The sequence below is a fragment of the Bos taurus genome, chromosome 2 (genome assembly GCF_002263795.3).
Source record: "Bos taurus isolate L1 Dominette 01449 registration number 42190680 breed Hereford chromosome 2, ARS-UCD2.0, whole genome shotgun sequence".
NCBI lineage: Eukaryota > Metazoa > Chordata > Mammalia > Artiodactyla > Bovidae > Bos > Bos taurus.
The window spans coordinates 132,561,458-132,574,858 of NC_037329.1; the positions used below are offsets into that span (position 1 = coordinate 132,561,458).

The following is a 13,401-nucleotide window of genomic DNA, read 5'->3' on the forward strand; positions in this document are numbered from 1 at the left end:
TCTAGTTGTTCAAGTTCTCCAAATCCTCTATGCCAAACATGCAATCAAAAACATTTTTTAAAGATATTGAAAACAGAAATAATAAAACTCCGCATTGCCAGAAAAGAGGAAACACAAAGAGCATGGGTGACCTCCAGCAGAGCTGAAGCTGGGAGGGTGGGGGCGAGCTCAGCGAGCAGGGCCCATCTGATATAAGGGGCTGCTGGCTCACAAGGGACTTCCAGTCGCTGCCTCCACTGCTCTGTGCTGCGGTCATGGGCCTCTCCCTGCTCTGTGCACTGCTGGTCTTTGCTGGTAAGTGGGGACACCACCCATGGCCAGGAAGGTGGGGAGGGAAGCTGGGATGCCCTGTATCTCTTTCCTAAACTGAGCTGCTGTGCTGATCGTCACTGCCCCGGTACCAGTCCCCCACTATTCGGCCCCCTGCAAGGAGTCGTCAGTGGCTCAATCCCCTGGAACAGTGGCTTCAGTCAGAGAGCTGTGGATGGCCAAGCTATGTGGCAGGCAAAGGCGGGAAACTAGAAGTTCAGAAACTGGGCTCCAGCTGAACTGACGTCTGTGGTACTTCGGACACAAACTACAGAAATGGATCTGCTCTCCTGTGTCCCTCTGACTAGATAATAGTAATTTCTTACATATGCACACCTCTCCACACTTTTAGGGGACTTTCCTGGTGGCTTAGTCAGTAAAGAATCCGCCTGCAATGCAAGAGACTGAAGTTTGATCCCTGGGTTGGCAAGATCCCCTGGAGAAGAAAATGGCAATCCATTCCAGTATCCTTGCCTGGGAAATCCCATGGACAGCAGAGCCTAGCAGGCTAGAGTCCATGGGGTCGAAAGAGTTGAACATGACTTAGTGATAAACCACTACATTTTTAGAACCCTTTCAGCTCCCTTGACCCTGGGGGTTCTGTGGTCCATTGGGAAATGGTGAAGTTTCCACCTGATCTTTAACAGATCAAATGTTGCAAATCTGGTTGCTAGCAAACTGGAGTTTTTACTTGTTGATCCATCTCAGAATATGTGATATGAAAAAGGATTTGCACTTCATTTTTTAATGTGCTTTATGTTGTTTTGGGGACTCCCAAATTCCCTAGAGGAACACATCAGCAGGGTTACAGTGAAAACCATTAGGAAAACTGCAATCAAGCTGCACAAATTCATCTCTCAGATGCAAAGAGGCAATATGGTGTAGAGATGAAATACACAGAAGAACCTGCATTCAGATGCTGGCCCATCAGCTTCCGGTGGTATGACCTTGGCCAAGTCCCCCTACCCCTCTATATCCTCATCTGTAAAGTGGGCACAATAATATCCTCTTCATTGGGTTGTTAGAAGGACTCTAATGAGAAAATATACACAAAACCTTAGCAAGTGTAAGTAACAGTTAGCGAGAAGTAACTTCACACAAAGTGCATGCATGAGTTAGTAGTGACATGGCCCCTGCCACTGTCACTAACCCTTGGGAGAAGGGGCTCCATCCTCCTAAGCGACAGCTGAGGATGGAAAAAGCAACCAAGGCAGGAATCACTGTTAAGCTAAGTCAGTGTCCTGAAGCCCTCTTGACCACAATTTGAGCTCCTCGATTCCCAAGGACTGGGTTGACCTCAATGTAAAACTGTAAGAAATAAGACCACTGAAAGCACCCTGAATCAAAGCTGAATTTGTTTGCTAGGCGAGGAACAGCTGCAGAATTCAGGTGTGAATTAGTGTGGCTACTTCTAAGCTGGAATAGAAAGGTCTAAACTTGGGGTGCACAAGGGGATGGAGGCTCAGCAAAAAGGTGAGATTCTGAATTCAGATCCCTGGCTGGCCTATTGGGTGCACATTAACTCTCTTGGCCGTGGGCTGTTTCTGGGCCCTTATCACCAGATCTGGGGTTCCAAGGGGCCTGGGGCCATTCCTCAGCACAGTCAAAATTAGTAAGTTTCTCTTAACATCTGCACAGCTAGAGCCACCATGGCAGACGAGAGTGGCAATGTGGACTTCCACACACTGGGACACGACCCACCTGCGAGTCCAGACTCTACCAGTCACCGTTTAGCTGCAGCCCTGGTGGCTCAGACAGTAAAGCATCTGCCTGAAATGGACCCAGATCCAATCCCAGGGTCGGGAAGATCCCCTGGAGAACAGAATGCTATCCACTCCAGTATTCTTTCCTGGAGCATCCCATGGACAGAGGAGCCTAGCAGGCTACAGTCCATGGGTTGCAAAGAGTCGGGCACCACTGAGTAACTATCACTTTCTTCACAAGGCAAGCACCCTGCTTCTGATGGCACCCCCGGCCCACTGCATGAGTTCATCCCAGCCCCAGCTTTCCGTAGTTTAGGGCTCTCCCCTGCTTATTACTCACTTTATTTGAGAGCTTCATTGTAACACCATTTACCTGAGGGTGGGGGGTGAGCTCCCAAAACTAGGGTCACCCGAAGGGGCCTCCCCAGCCCAGTCTGTCTGAGACTCTGGGCTCCATCTGTGTTCTTGGTCATCTCCTGAGGTTGCACACAGGTACATTCCAGTCCCTTTCGCATCTCATCTGTTTCTCCCAAATTCTTCCCTGAACTCACTGGATTAACATATTTTATTTCTCCTAACTCAATATAATGCATTCCTCTCTCCCAATAAAATGAATTTCCTTTATGATCAATTCTCACCAGCAGATATTATGACTGAAGTGTAAAATATTCATGAAAAACATTGATTTCTAAATCACGCTGCTTCCCAGAAGAGCCATGCATAGTTTTTTAAAGAGGCTTTTTTAAAAAATGATTTTATTTATTTTATTTTATTTCTGGGAGTGATGGGTCTCTGTTGCTGGGTGAGGTTTCTCTCTAGTAGCGGTGTGTGGGCTTCTCAGCACGGGGGGTTCTCTTGTTGTGGAAGGAAGGTTCTAGGGGGCGTAGGTTTCAGTAACTGCAGCCCGTGGGCTCTGTAGTTGTGGCTCCCAGGCACGACAGCTGTGGCGCACGGGCTTAGCTGCTCCTCAGCACGTGGGCTCTTCCTGGACCAGGGATTGAACCCGTGTCTCCTGCACTGGCAGGTGGATTCTTTACCACTGAGCCACCAGGGAAGCCCCCACACATACTGTTTAATGTGTGGATTCCCTGTGGGCTGTGGTGGGAGTCAGGGGTGGTGGGGGGAGTGTCTTCCTACTACAGAATGTGACCCAGAGACAGAGCAGAACCAGACTGCCCTGGGCTTTAATCCTGCTCCTCTGTTTACCAGCTACCATGACCTGGAACAAGTTACTGAGCCTCAGTGTGTTCATCCCTAAAATGGAGATTAAAAACAGCATTTATGGTTCCAGTACTGGCTTCTTAGTTTTCATACATATACCATGATGAGAGGAAACTGAATGGGGAGGTGTATGAGATCTCTTTATATGATCTTGGCAACTTTCCTCTACATCGAGAATAAACCAAAATAAAAGGATTAAAAAAAAAAAAAAAGAGTCTCTCATGGAAAGGAAGAAGTCAGTAGGTCTCCACATGAAAAGATCCCTGGTAATCAGTTACCAACTGTCATTATATTTCCAATACCATAGTGTTTGTTGTTACTTTATTATCCAAGGTCATTGGTTTGGCCCAGGCAGAGCAGAGGTGCCAGGCCTGCAGCCCCTGGACTCCCCTGAGACTCACGTCCTCTCCTTGTGGCTGGGCTCCTTGGCAGGTGTGGCTCCAGCCGAGGCCGACATACTGGACCTGAACGAGATGGTCAGACAAGTGACGGGGAAGATCCCCATCTTCTTCTATTCATCCTATGGCTGTTACTGCGGAATTGGTGGCCAAGGCCAACCCAGAGATGCCACAGACTGGTAATGCCTCCCAATCGTGCTTTGCCTCTCCCCAGGGACCCTCCCCTTTCCCCTCCTGCTTCTTCTCCATCCATTTATTCATTTGGTGCCATGTGCTTTTGAAGCCTAGCCTGAAGGAGTTTGAGCATTACCTTGCTAGCATGTGAAGCGAGCACAATTGTGCAGTAGTTTGAACATTCTTTGGCATTGCCTTTCCTTGGGATCAGAACGAAACCTGACTTTTTCAGTCCTGTGGCTACTGCTGTTTTCCAAATTTCCCTGCCTTATTGAGTGTAGTACTTTTACAGCATCATCTTTTAGGGTTTGAAAGAGCTTACCTGGAATTCCATCACTTCCAATAGCTTTGTTTCTAGTAAAGCTTCCTAAGGCCTACTTGACGTCACACAGCAGGATGTCCGGCTGTAGGTCAGTGACCACACTATGGTGGTTATCCATGTTATTAAGTCCTTTTTTGTATAGTTCTTCTGTGTATTCTTGCCACGTCTTCTTAATCTCTTTCACTTCTGTTAGGTCCATACCATTTCTGTCCTTTATTGTGCCCATTTTTGCATGAAATATTCCCATGGTGTCTCCAATTTTGTTGGCAAGATCTCTAGTCCTTCCCAATGTACTGTTTTCCTCTATTTCTTTGCACTGTTCACTGAGGAAGGCTTTCTTATCTCTCTGTGCTCTTCTCTGGAACTCTGCATTGATTTGGAAATATCTTTCCCTTTGTGTTTTGCCTTTCGCTTTTCTGCTTTTCTCAGCTATTCCTAAGGTATCCTCAGACAACTATTTTACTTTCTTACGTATTTTTTTCTTTGGGATGATTTTGGTTACCACCTCCTGTATGATGTTCCAAACCTCAGTCCATAGCTTTCTTCAAGACACTCTGTCTATCAGATCTAATCCCTTGAATCTATTAATCACCTCCACTGTATAATCACAAGGGATTTGATTTAGGTCTTACCTGAATGTTCTCATGTTTTTCCCTGCTAGGAACTCTGCTAAGCTTCAATCCAGCCCCAGCCCTTCTGGAGGGTTCCCCAGACTTTCTGAAGTCTGCCTTGCACCCTCAACCCCAAACTAGTTAGAAGAGCCACAAACACTTCCCATTGCCGTTGAACATTGTTTTTAAAAAAGTCCCACTTTATTTTGCCACAATCTCATTGGTTTTCACAGCAACGCAGGGATCTACCAGAGGAGGGATGAGAGCCAGCCAGGCCCGAGGCCAGCACCCTCACCCACCACATACAGCTTGTATGATCCTGGGCATGTGGCCTGACCTCCCAGAGCCTCAGTTTCCTCATTTGTGCAATGGGGATAATGCTAGTACATCTATCCCAGAGCGGCCAAAAGGATTAAGAGAGAATTCCTAGGTAGAGCAGTTGCCTGGTACACAGGAGGGAATCTTCTTTCCTGCAATGCTGGAGACCCAGGTTCGATTCCTGGTTCAGGAAGAGCCCCTGGAGAAGGAAATGGCAACCCACTCCAGTATTCTTGCCTGGAGAATCATACGGACAGAGGAGCCTGGCGGGCTACAGTCCATGGGGTCACAAGAGTCAGAGACGCCTTAGAGACTAAACCACCACCTGGTACACAGGAAGCACTCGAGAAGTTTTAGCTAGAAAGAAGACTAGACCCTGCAGGCCTTGACTTCCAGGTGGACACGCAGTTTCTGCTCTGGGGCAGGGGCAACATGAGACTCAAGTCAGCCAAGGACTCACCTACCTCCTGTCCTATCCTGCCAGGTGCTGCTATGACCACAACTGCTGCTACGGTTACCTGACACCCCACAACTGTGACTACCACTACGACCACTATGACTACACCTTTTTCCAGGGGAAAGTCCAGTGTTGTGAGTGCCTGGGCCTCAGGGTTGGAGTAGGAGGCTGAGCAAAGGAGTTACCGCACACATTGCTTTCGTATGCTGTGTGACAAAGCACAAGCTGCTCAGCCTCTCTGTTTTTCTCATATATCCAGTTCAATATCTGGGCTGTGAAGGAGAGGCAGCAATAGGGGTAGAAGTACGGAGAGGTCCCATAGGGACTTTGACCCCTTTAGGATCTGGAAGGCTGCCAGACCTCAGCTTAGATCCCAGACCCACCACCGACCAGCTGTGTGACCTTGAACACTTTGCTTAACTTCTCTGAACCTCAGGATCCTCCTCTGGAAACTCAGGATGATAACAGCATTCTACTCCATAAAGTTAATTCAAAAACTAAAATAGGAGGAGACATAAGGTGCCTTGCAGATGCATGCTTGAATATTACTCAGGCTACCAAGGTTCACTTCAGTTCAGTCACTCAGTCATGTCTGACTCTTTGTGACCCCATGAACCGCAGCACACCTGGCCTCGCTGTCCATCACCAACTCCTGGAGTTTACTCAAACTCAAGTCCATTGAGTGGGTGATGCCATCCAACCATCTCATCCTCTGTCATCCCCTTCTCCTCCTGCCTTCAATCTTTCCCAGCATCAGGGTCTTTTCAATGAGTCAGTTCTTCACATCAGGTGGCCACGGTTTGGAGTTTCAGCTTCAGCATCAGTCCTTCCAATGAATATTCGGACTGATTTCCTTTAGGATGGACTAGTTGGATCTCCTGGCAGTCCAAGGGACTCTCAAGAGTCTTCTCCAACACCACAGTTCAAAAGCATCAAGTCTTCTGTGCTCAGCTTTCTTTATAGTCCAACTCTCACATCCATACATGACCACTGGAAAAACCGTAGCCTTTACTAGACGGACCTTTGTTGGCAAAGTAATGTCTCTGGTTTTCAATATGTTGTCTAGGTTGGTCATAACTTTTATTCCAAGGAGTAAGCATCTTTTAATTTCATGGCTGCAATCACCATCTGCAGTGATTTGGGAGCCCAGAAAAATTAAGTCAACCACTGTTTCCACTGTTTCCCCATCTATTTCCCATGAAGTGATGGGACTGGATGCCATGATTTTAGTTTTCTGATAGCTGAGCTTTAAGCCAACTTTTTCACTCTCCTCTTTCACCTTCATCAAGAGGCTCTTTAGTTCTCCTTCACTTTCTGCCATAAGGGTGGTACCATCTGCATATCTGAGGTTATTGATAATTCTCCCAGCAATCTTGATTCCAGCTTGTGCTTCCTCCCGCCCAGCGTTTCTCATGATGTACTCTGCATAGAAGTTAAATAAGCAGGGTGACAATATACAGCCTTGACATACTGCTTTTCCTATTTGGAACCAGTCCATTGTTCATGTCCAGTTCTAACTCTTGCTTCCTGACCTGCATATAGGTTTCTCAAGAGGCAGGTCAGGTGGCGTGGCATTCCCATCTCTTTCAGAATTTCCACAGTTTATTATGGTCCACGCAATCAAAGTCTTTGTCATAGTCAATAAAGCAGAAATAGATTTTTTTTTGGCATTCTCTTGCTTTTTTGATGATCCAGCAGATGTTAGCAATTTGATTGCTGGTTCCTCTGCCTTTTTGAAAACCAGCTTGAACATCTGGAAGTTCACGGTTCATGTATTGCTGAAGCCTGGCTTGGAGAATTTTGAGCATTACTTTACTAGCATGTGAGATGAGTGCAATTGTGTGGTAGTTTGAGCATTCTTTGGCATTGCCTTTGTTTGAGATTGGAATGAAAAGTGACCTTTTCCAGTCCTGGGGCCACTGCTGTGTTTCCCAAATTTGCTGGTATATTGAGGGAAGCATTTTCATAGCATCATCTTTCAGAATTTGAAATAGCTTAACTGGATTTCCATCACCTCCACTAGCTTTGTTCATAGTGATGCTTCCTAAGGCCCATTTGACTTCACATTCCAGGATGTCTGGCTCTAGGTGAATGATCACACCATCGTGATTATCTGGGTCGTGAAGATCTTTTTTGTACAGTTCTTCTGTGTATTCTTGCCACCTCTTCTTAATATCTTCTGCTTCTTTTAGGTCCCTACCATTTCTGTCCTTTATTGAGCCCATCTTTGCATGAAAGGTTCCCTTGGTATCTCTAATTTTCTTGAAGAGGTCTCTAGTCTTTCTCATTCTATTGTTTTCCTCTATTTCTCTGCGTTGATTGCCTGAGGAAGGCTTTCTTATCTCTCCTTGCTATTCTTTGGAACTCTGCATTCAAATGGGTTTATCTTTCCTTTTCTTGCCAGGGTCCAGCCCAGGCTGGATCCAGGGATTCCCTCGGGAGGACAGCGTTGGCGAAAAGGATAGAAGTAGAGAAAGAGATAAGGAAAGAATTTTGCAGTTAAGAAAATAGAGGAGAGAAAAGAGGCTGATATTCTTTGGTTTACACAGAAAGTCAATAAAGCCCCAGCACGGGACTTGCTCTGTTCACGTAGGCTGCAGGCGCCCTCTCGAATCGCAGAAGGTGCTCCACCTTAGGCACCTTCTCGAGTGGGTCTTAGAAGCCCAGTCAGGAAAGTGAATGCAGAGGGCCCCTGCGCTCCACGGAATATCAGCCTGAAAAGGAAAAGGAAAGAGAAACAATGACACGGGGAGACCAAGCTTCGGTGAGCAAGGCCCACACTTTATTTTCCAAAGTAGTTTTTATACCTTAAGTTGTGCATAGAGGATAATGGGGGGGAGGGAGGGGGGATGGTGGGTAGAGTCTTGCAAGGTCAGCAGTCCTTGATCCTTATTGAAGCCAGGCTTTCTTTCTGAAAACTTATTATATGCAAAAGCTTTAGGTGATTTACATCATCTTCTGGCCAGGAGGCCTGTTAACATTTTATGACCCTTTCTTCAGAAAACTTTTTTTTCTCTAAAGGTGATTATTCTAAAGTCAGGCGCCACCCTCTGAAAGCATTAGATAAAGTTGCATTCCTATAGGGCAAAAGTGTGGTGGGCTATAACAAGAAAAGAATTAACTCAAGGGTCCAAGGTTACAAACATTAAAGCTACTACTTACATTTCTATACACCAACTATATTAATACACTCCTAGGGACACAGTAGGTAAGGGATAGGGAAACTTGGCAGCAAGCATTAGCTCAACAAAGAAATCCTCTACTAGTTCTATTCTAACAATTTTAACTCTCTGAGAAGCTCTGCATTGTTAGAATATCTTAAGCTTCCCGTGCCTCTCGTGGTTGGGAGGCTGTGAATAATCACATGTGTAGCTGCAGGAGTCCGAACAAACCTGTCAGGCAAGCTAGAAAGTCATCAGAGGGGTTTGAATTGAAACACTCCTATTATGCCCAGGAGAATTATTAATTAGAGCTCTAAGTTAATTTTCTTCAGAGAAAAGTGGTTGGGGATAGCCCCCCATTAATGTCAGAAGAGTTGGTGAAAGTTGTGAAATAGTAAAACAGACAGATTCTGGTTTTGGGGTAGACGCTCAGGCAGATGGGGGTGGGGGGTGGGGGGTGGCCTCGAGCTCTGACTCACCTTGCCCATCAAAGCTCTCCCGCATGACCTTGTCATGGGTGGGGACTCCTGTTCTGGCTCCCGGCATTTTCTCCTTTGCTTTTTGCTTCCCTTCTTTTCATAGCTATTTGTAAGGCCTCTTCAGACAGCCATTTTGCTTTTTTTTGCATTTCTTTTTCTTGGGAATGGTCTTGATTCCTGCCTCCTGTACAGTGTCACGAATCTCCATCCATAGTTCATCAGGCACTTTGTCTATCAGATCTAGTCCCTTAAATCTATTTCTCACTTTTACTATACAGCCATAAGGGATTTGATTAAGGTCATACCTGAATGGTCTAGTGGTTCTCTCCACTTTCTTCAATTTAAGTCTGAATTTGGCAATAAGAAGTTCATGATCTGAGCCACAGTCAGCTCCCAGTCTTGTTTTTGCGGACTGTATAGAGCTTCTCCATCTTTGGCTGCAAAGAATATAATCAATCTGATTTCAGTGTTGACCATCTGGTGATGTCCATGTGTAAAGTCTTCTCTTGTGTTGTTGGAAGAGGGTTTTGCTGTGACCAGTGTGTTCTCTTGGAAGAACTCTATTAGCCTTTGCCCTGCTTCATTCTGTACTCCAAGGCCAAATTTGCCTGTTACTCCAGGTGTTTCTTGACTTCCTACTTTTGCATTCCAATCCCTTTAATGAAAAGGACATCTTTTTTCACTGTTAGTTCTAGAAGGTCTTGTAGGTCTTCATAGAACCGTTCAACTTTGGCGTCTTCATTTTTACTGGTTGGGGCATAGACTTGGATTACCATGATATTGAATGGTTTCCCTTAGAAACAAAGAGAGATCATTCTGTCATTTTTGAGACTGCATCCAAGTACTGCATTTCGGACTCTTTTGTTGACTATGATGGCTACTCCATTTCTTCTAAGGGATTCTTGCCCATAGTAGTAGACATAATTGTCATCTGAGTTAAATTCACCCATTCCAGTCCATTTTAGTTCGCTGATTCCTAGAATGTCAATGTTCACTCTTGCCATCTCCTGTTTGACCACTTCCAATTTGCCTTGATTCATGGACCTAACATTTCAGGTTCCTGTGCAATATTGCTCTTTATAGCATCAAATCTTGCTTCTATCACCAGTCCCATCCACAAATGGGTGTTTTTTTTTGTTTTGTTTTGTTTTGTTTTGCTTTGGCTCCATCCCTTCATTCTTTCTGGAGTTATTTCTCCATTGATCTCCAGTAGCATATTGGACACCTACTGACCTGGGGAGTTCATCTTTAAGTGTCCTATCTTTTTGCCTTTTCATACTGTTCATGGGGTTCTCAAGGCAAGAATACTGAAGTGGTTTTCCATTTCCTTCTCCAGGGACCACATTCTGTCAGACCTCTCCACCATGACCTGTCCATCTTGGGTGGCCCCACACGGCATGGCTTAGTTTCATTGAGTTACTGAGGATACTGTTCATTTTTTCATCTTCCTGGGTTCTTAGAGCAGCCCAGATAGGAGGCAGCACCACTCTGGTGATCATTTTCTTGTTGTTGTTGTTGGTCACTAAGTCACATCTTACTCTTCGCAACCCCATGAAGTGTGACCAGCCCATCACCTCTGTCCATGGGAATTGCCAGGCAAAAATACTGGAGTGTGTTGCCGTTTCCTTCCTCAGAGGATTTTCCTGACCCAATACTTGAACCCATGTGTCTTGCTTGGCAGGCAAATTCTGAGCCACCTGGGAAGCCCTGATCTCCATTTTACTGACAAGAGAACTGAAACTAGAGTGACCTGTTTCCTTAGGGTCACACAGCTACAAATGAGTAGCCTGGGTTGTAACTCAGGTCACCAAGCCCCAGGGTCCACACACAGAAAAAGGCAGCAAGTCCCGGGGCTGGAAGCTGAATGGGATCACCAGCTCCCTGTCAACTGACAACTTAGTGGCAACAACTGAAATGGCCAACATTTATTGACCACTTACTATGTGCTAAAGGCTTTGCCTTCTTATTTTAATCTGAATATATGTGTGTGTGTGTGTGTGGGTATACATATTCTTTTTCAGATTCTTATCCCTTATAGATTATTACAAAATATTGAGCAGAGTTCCCCATGCTAAGCAGTAGGTCCGGCTCTCTTATCCCCATTTGACAGATGGTGAAACTGAAGCACCATGGTCCGTCTTTCCTCAAGGTCTTGGCACATGATGTTCCTTCTGCTAGGAACAATCCGTCTCCTCCACCCTGGCTTTCCAGAGTAGGAGCAACAGCTCACTCTTCTGATCTCAGCTCAAATGGCTTTTGACACTCAGTCAGTCCCATCAGTCACCAGCTCAGAGCCCCTGCCTTGTTCCTTACTTCCGGGTAAGCACAGTTGCACTCACTTCTGTGAAGGGCAGGGAGGCCTGGCATGCTGCCATCCGTGGGGTCACAAAGAGTCAGACAGGACTGAGCCACTGAACAACAACAACCACACGCTTCTCTGACATTTGCCCACCCCCGCCCCGCCCCAGGGGAGTGTGAACTCAGGGGTCCATTCTGTTCTCCTCTCCCTCCTAAGACTCCCGAAGGACAGGTGCTCAGTTGCTTACTGAACGGATGAATGAACGAAGGACCAATGGCACAAAGGGAGGTCACACCCCATGCCCAAGGTCACAGAGCCAGAGTCCAAGGACCCGGGAAGGGCACCAAAGGGTGGACGAGGGCTGAGCTGCCTTCAGCAGCTCCCCTCCAGGGGCGACGACCCACCCTACCACGGGAAGGGGCAGACCGCTTAAGTGCCCTCCTTCACTCCCTCGCAGCCACCAAGGGGAGCTGGTGTGAGCAGCAGCTGTGCGCCTGTGACAAGACGTTGGCCTTCTGCCTGCAGCGGAACCTGAACACCTACAAGAATCACCTGCGTCATCTGTCCAGATGCGAGGGCGAGACTCTAGCCTGTCCCCCTGCATCTTGAGCTCTGGGGAAGGCCCCCCAGGACCACTGGCCACAGCCCCGACCTCTGCCTGGAGCCTTTAAAGCACTCCTGGAAGAGGAAGGGGCTTGGCCTCACCCCTAGCTACCACTTGCCTCTTGGACCTTCTGAATCTCCCAGGCTGTCTGTTCCGAGGGTGGATTGAGATCTTAGGAAAAACCAAGGCCAGGGAGCCGACAGCGGGTGTGTGTATTTGGAGCAAAGCAGTGGGTACTGAGGGAAGGGTCTGGGGGCGGGGCAGGCAGGTTCTCCCTTCATGACCACTCACCAGGCCCCTCCAGGTTCCCCCTGCCCCTAAAACACCATCCAAGCAGCTGCCAGAGTGGCCTCTGTAAAGGGCGATATGGATCTTTCTGTCCATGGGACTCTGCTTCTTCAAACCCCAAGGCCCCGAGTCCTGCCTCCCGCTCCATCCCACCCCTCCAGTCATCACAGGACACATGTGTACTTATGGCTGATTCATGCTGATGTGTGGCAGAAACCAACACAATATTATAAAACAATTATCCTCCAATTATAAAGAAATAAATGAAAACAAAACAAAACAAAACCACAACCCCAAGGCTCTGCACATCCAGGACGGGGCGGGGGGCTGCAGGCAGGGTGTCTGGCACCCGTTACTACCTGGCACTGTGTCCCTGTCCCTTGGAGCCTTGGGGACCCTCGCAGACTTGGCTAATGCTTATCTTGGACTCTGGTGCCCAAAGCAGTACCCCGAACCCAGAGGGGTTCAGTAAATACTTTTTGAGGCAAGGACTAGACCAAGCTCCCTGGACTCCAGGTCTGCAGGCCATGGGGCTTCTGGGCACTCTTTCCTCTAGACTGCCAGGCATTTGCTCAACCTGGACTTCTGCAGTGATGCTCCGCTGGCTTGCTGTCCCCCAGGTAGCTAAGCCCACCCGAGGCTCCTCGGGGTCCAAGGACCCCTTCCTACAGAAGTCTTCTCCGGCCGATTCCTCTCCAGTTCCAAGGGCTCAGTCCCACCCTCAAGTTCCCGCAGCACTTAACGGGTCTTCACCTTGCCGAGCTCCCGCTTGAGTGGTGTGTGATTGTCTGGGCCGCTCTGAGCAGACTGGAGCTCCGGGAGGGTGGAGTTTGCTTCACTCTCATCTCTGCTTCCTCTGCTCCCCCAGGTGATAGGTGTGCAGTCAATGCTTTGGAATCAAAGAGCCCCCAGAGAAGAGATGGAGGTGGGGGCAGGTGGTGTTCAGGCCCCACCCAGATCCCCTCTTGGCCCAGGTCCCCAACCCAGGGGTCAGCTGCCAAGTGCGCACTTCAGCTTCCTTCTCTTGAGGATTGGCCCCAGGCTGCTGGGTGCCACC

General features: G+C 47.6%; 1 protein-coding gene across 2 annotated transcripts; it reads left to right on the plus strand.

Moving 5' to 3' along the window:
* The first annotated feature begins 219 nt into the window (after positions 1 to 219).
* Positions 220 to 12,626, plus strand: LOC112443425 (group IID secretory phospholipase A2-like). Of its 2 annotated transcripts, XM_024983116.2 has the most exons (4): positions 220 to 294; positions 3,666 to 3,810; positions 5,541 to 5,647; positions 11,910 to 12,626. In XM_024983116.2, the coding sequence occupies exons 1-4, from the start codon at positions 255 to 257 to the stop codon at positions 12,059 to 12,061; spliced, it is 444 nt and encodes a 147-aa protein (XP_024838884.1). In that variant the 5' UTR covers positions 220 to 254; the 3' UTR covers positions 12,062 to 12,626. The 2 variants fall into 2 exon arrangements, with proteins under 2 accessions (XP_024838884.1, XP_059735928.1); XM_059879945.1 differs by lacking the exon at positions 5,541 to 5,647 and having other exon boundaries at positions 11,910 to 12,023.
* Positions 12,627 to 13,401: the final 775 nt, after the last annotated feature.

What these genes read in the sequence shown, in the direction of transcription:
- LOC112443425 (XM_024983116.2), top strand. Translation starts at nt 255, where the DNA reads ATGGGCCTCTCCCTGCTCTGTGCACTGCTGGTCTTTGCTG. An exon ending in TGCACTGCTGGTCTTTGCTG is followed by an intron (nt 295 to 3,665) that starts GTAAGTGGGGAC and finishes GCTCCTTGGCAG; the next exon opens with GTGTGGCTCCAGCCGAGGCC. An exon ending in CCAGGGGAAAGTCCAGTGTT is followed by an intron (nt 5,648 to 11,909) that starts GTGAGTGCCTGG and finishes ACTCCCTCGCAG; the next exon opens with CCACCAAGGGGAGCTGGTGT.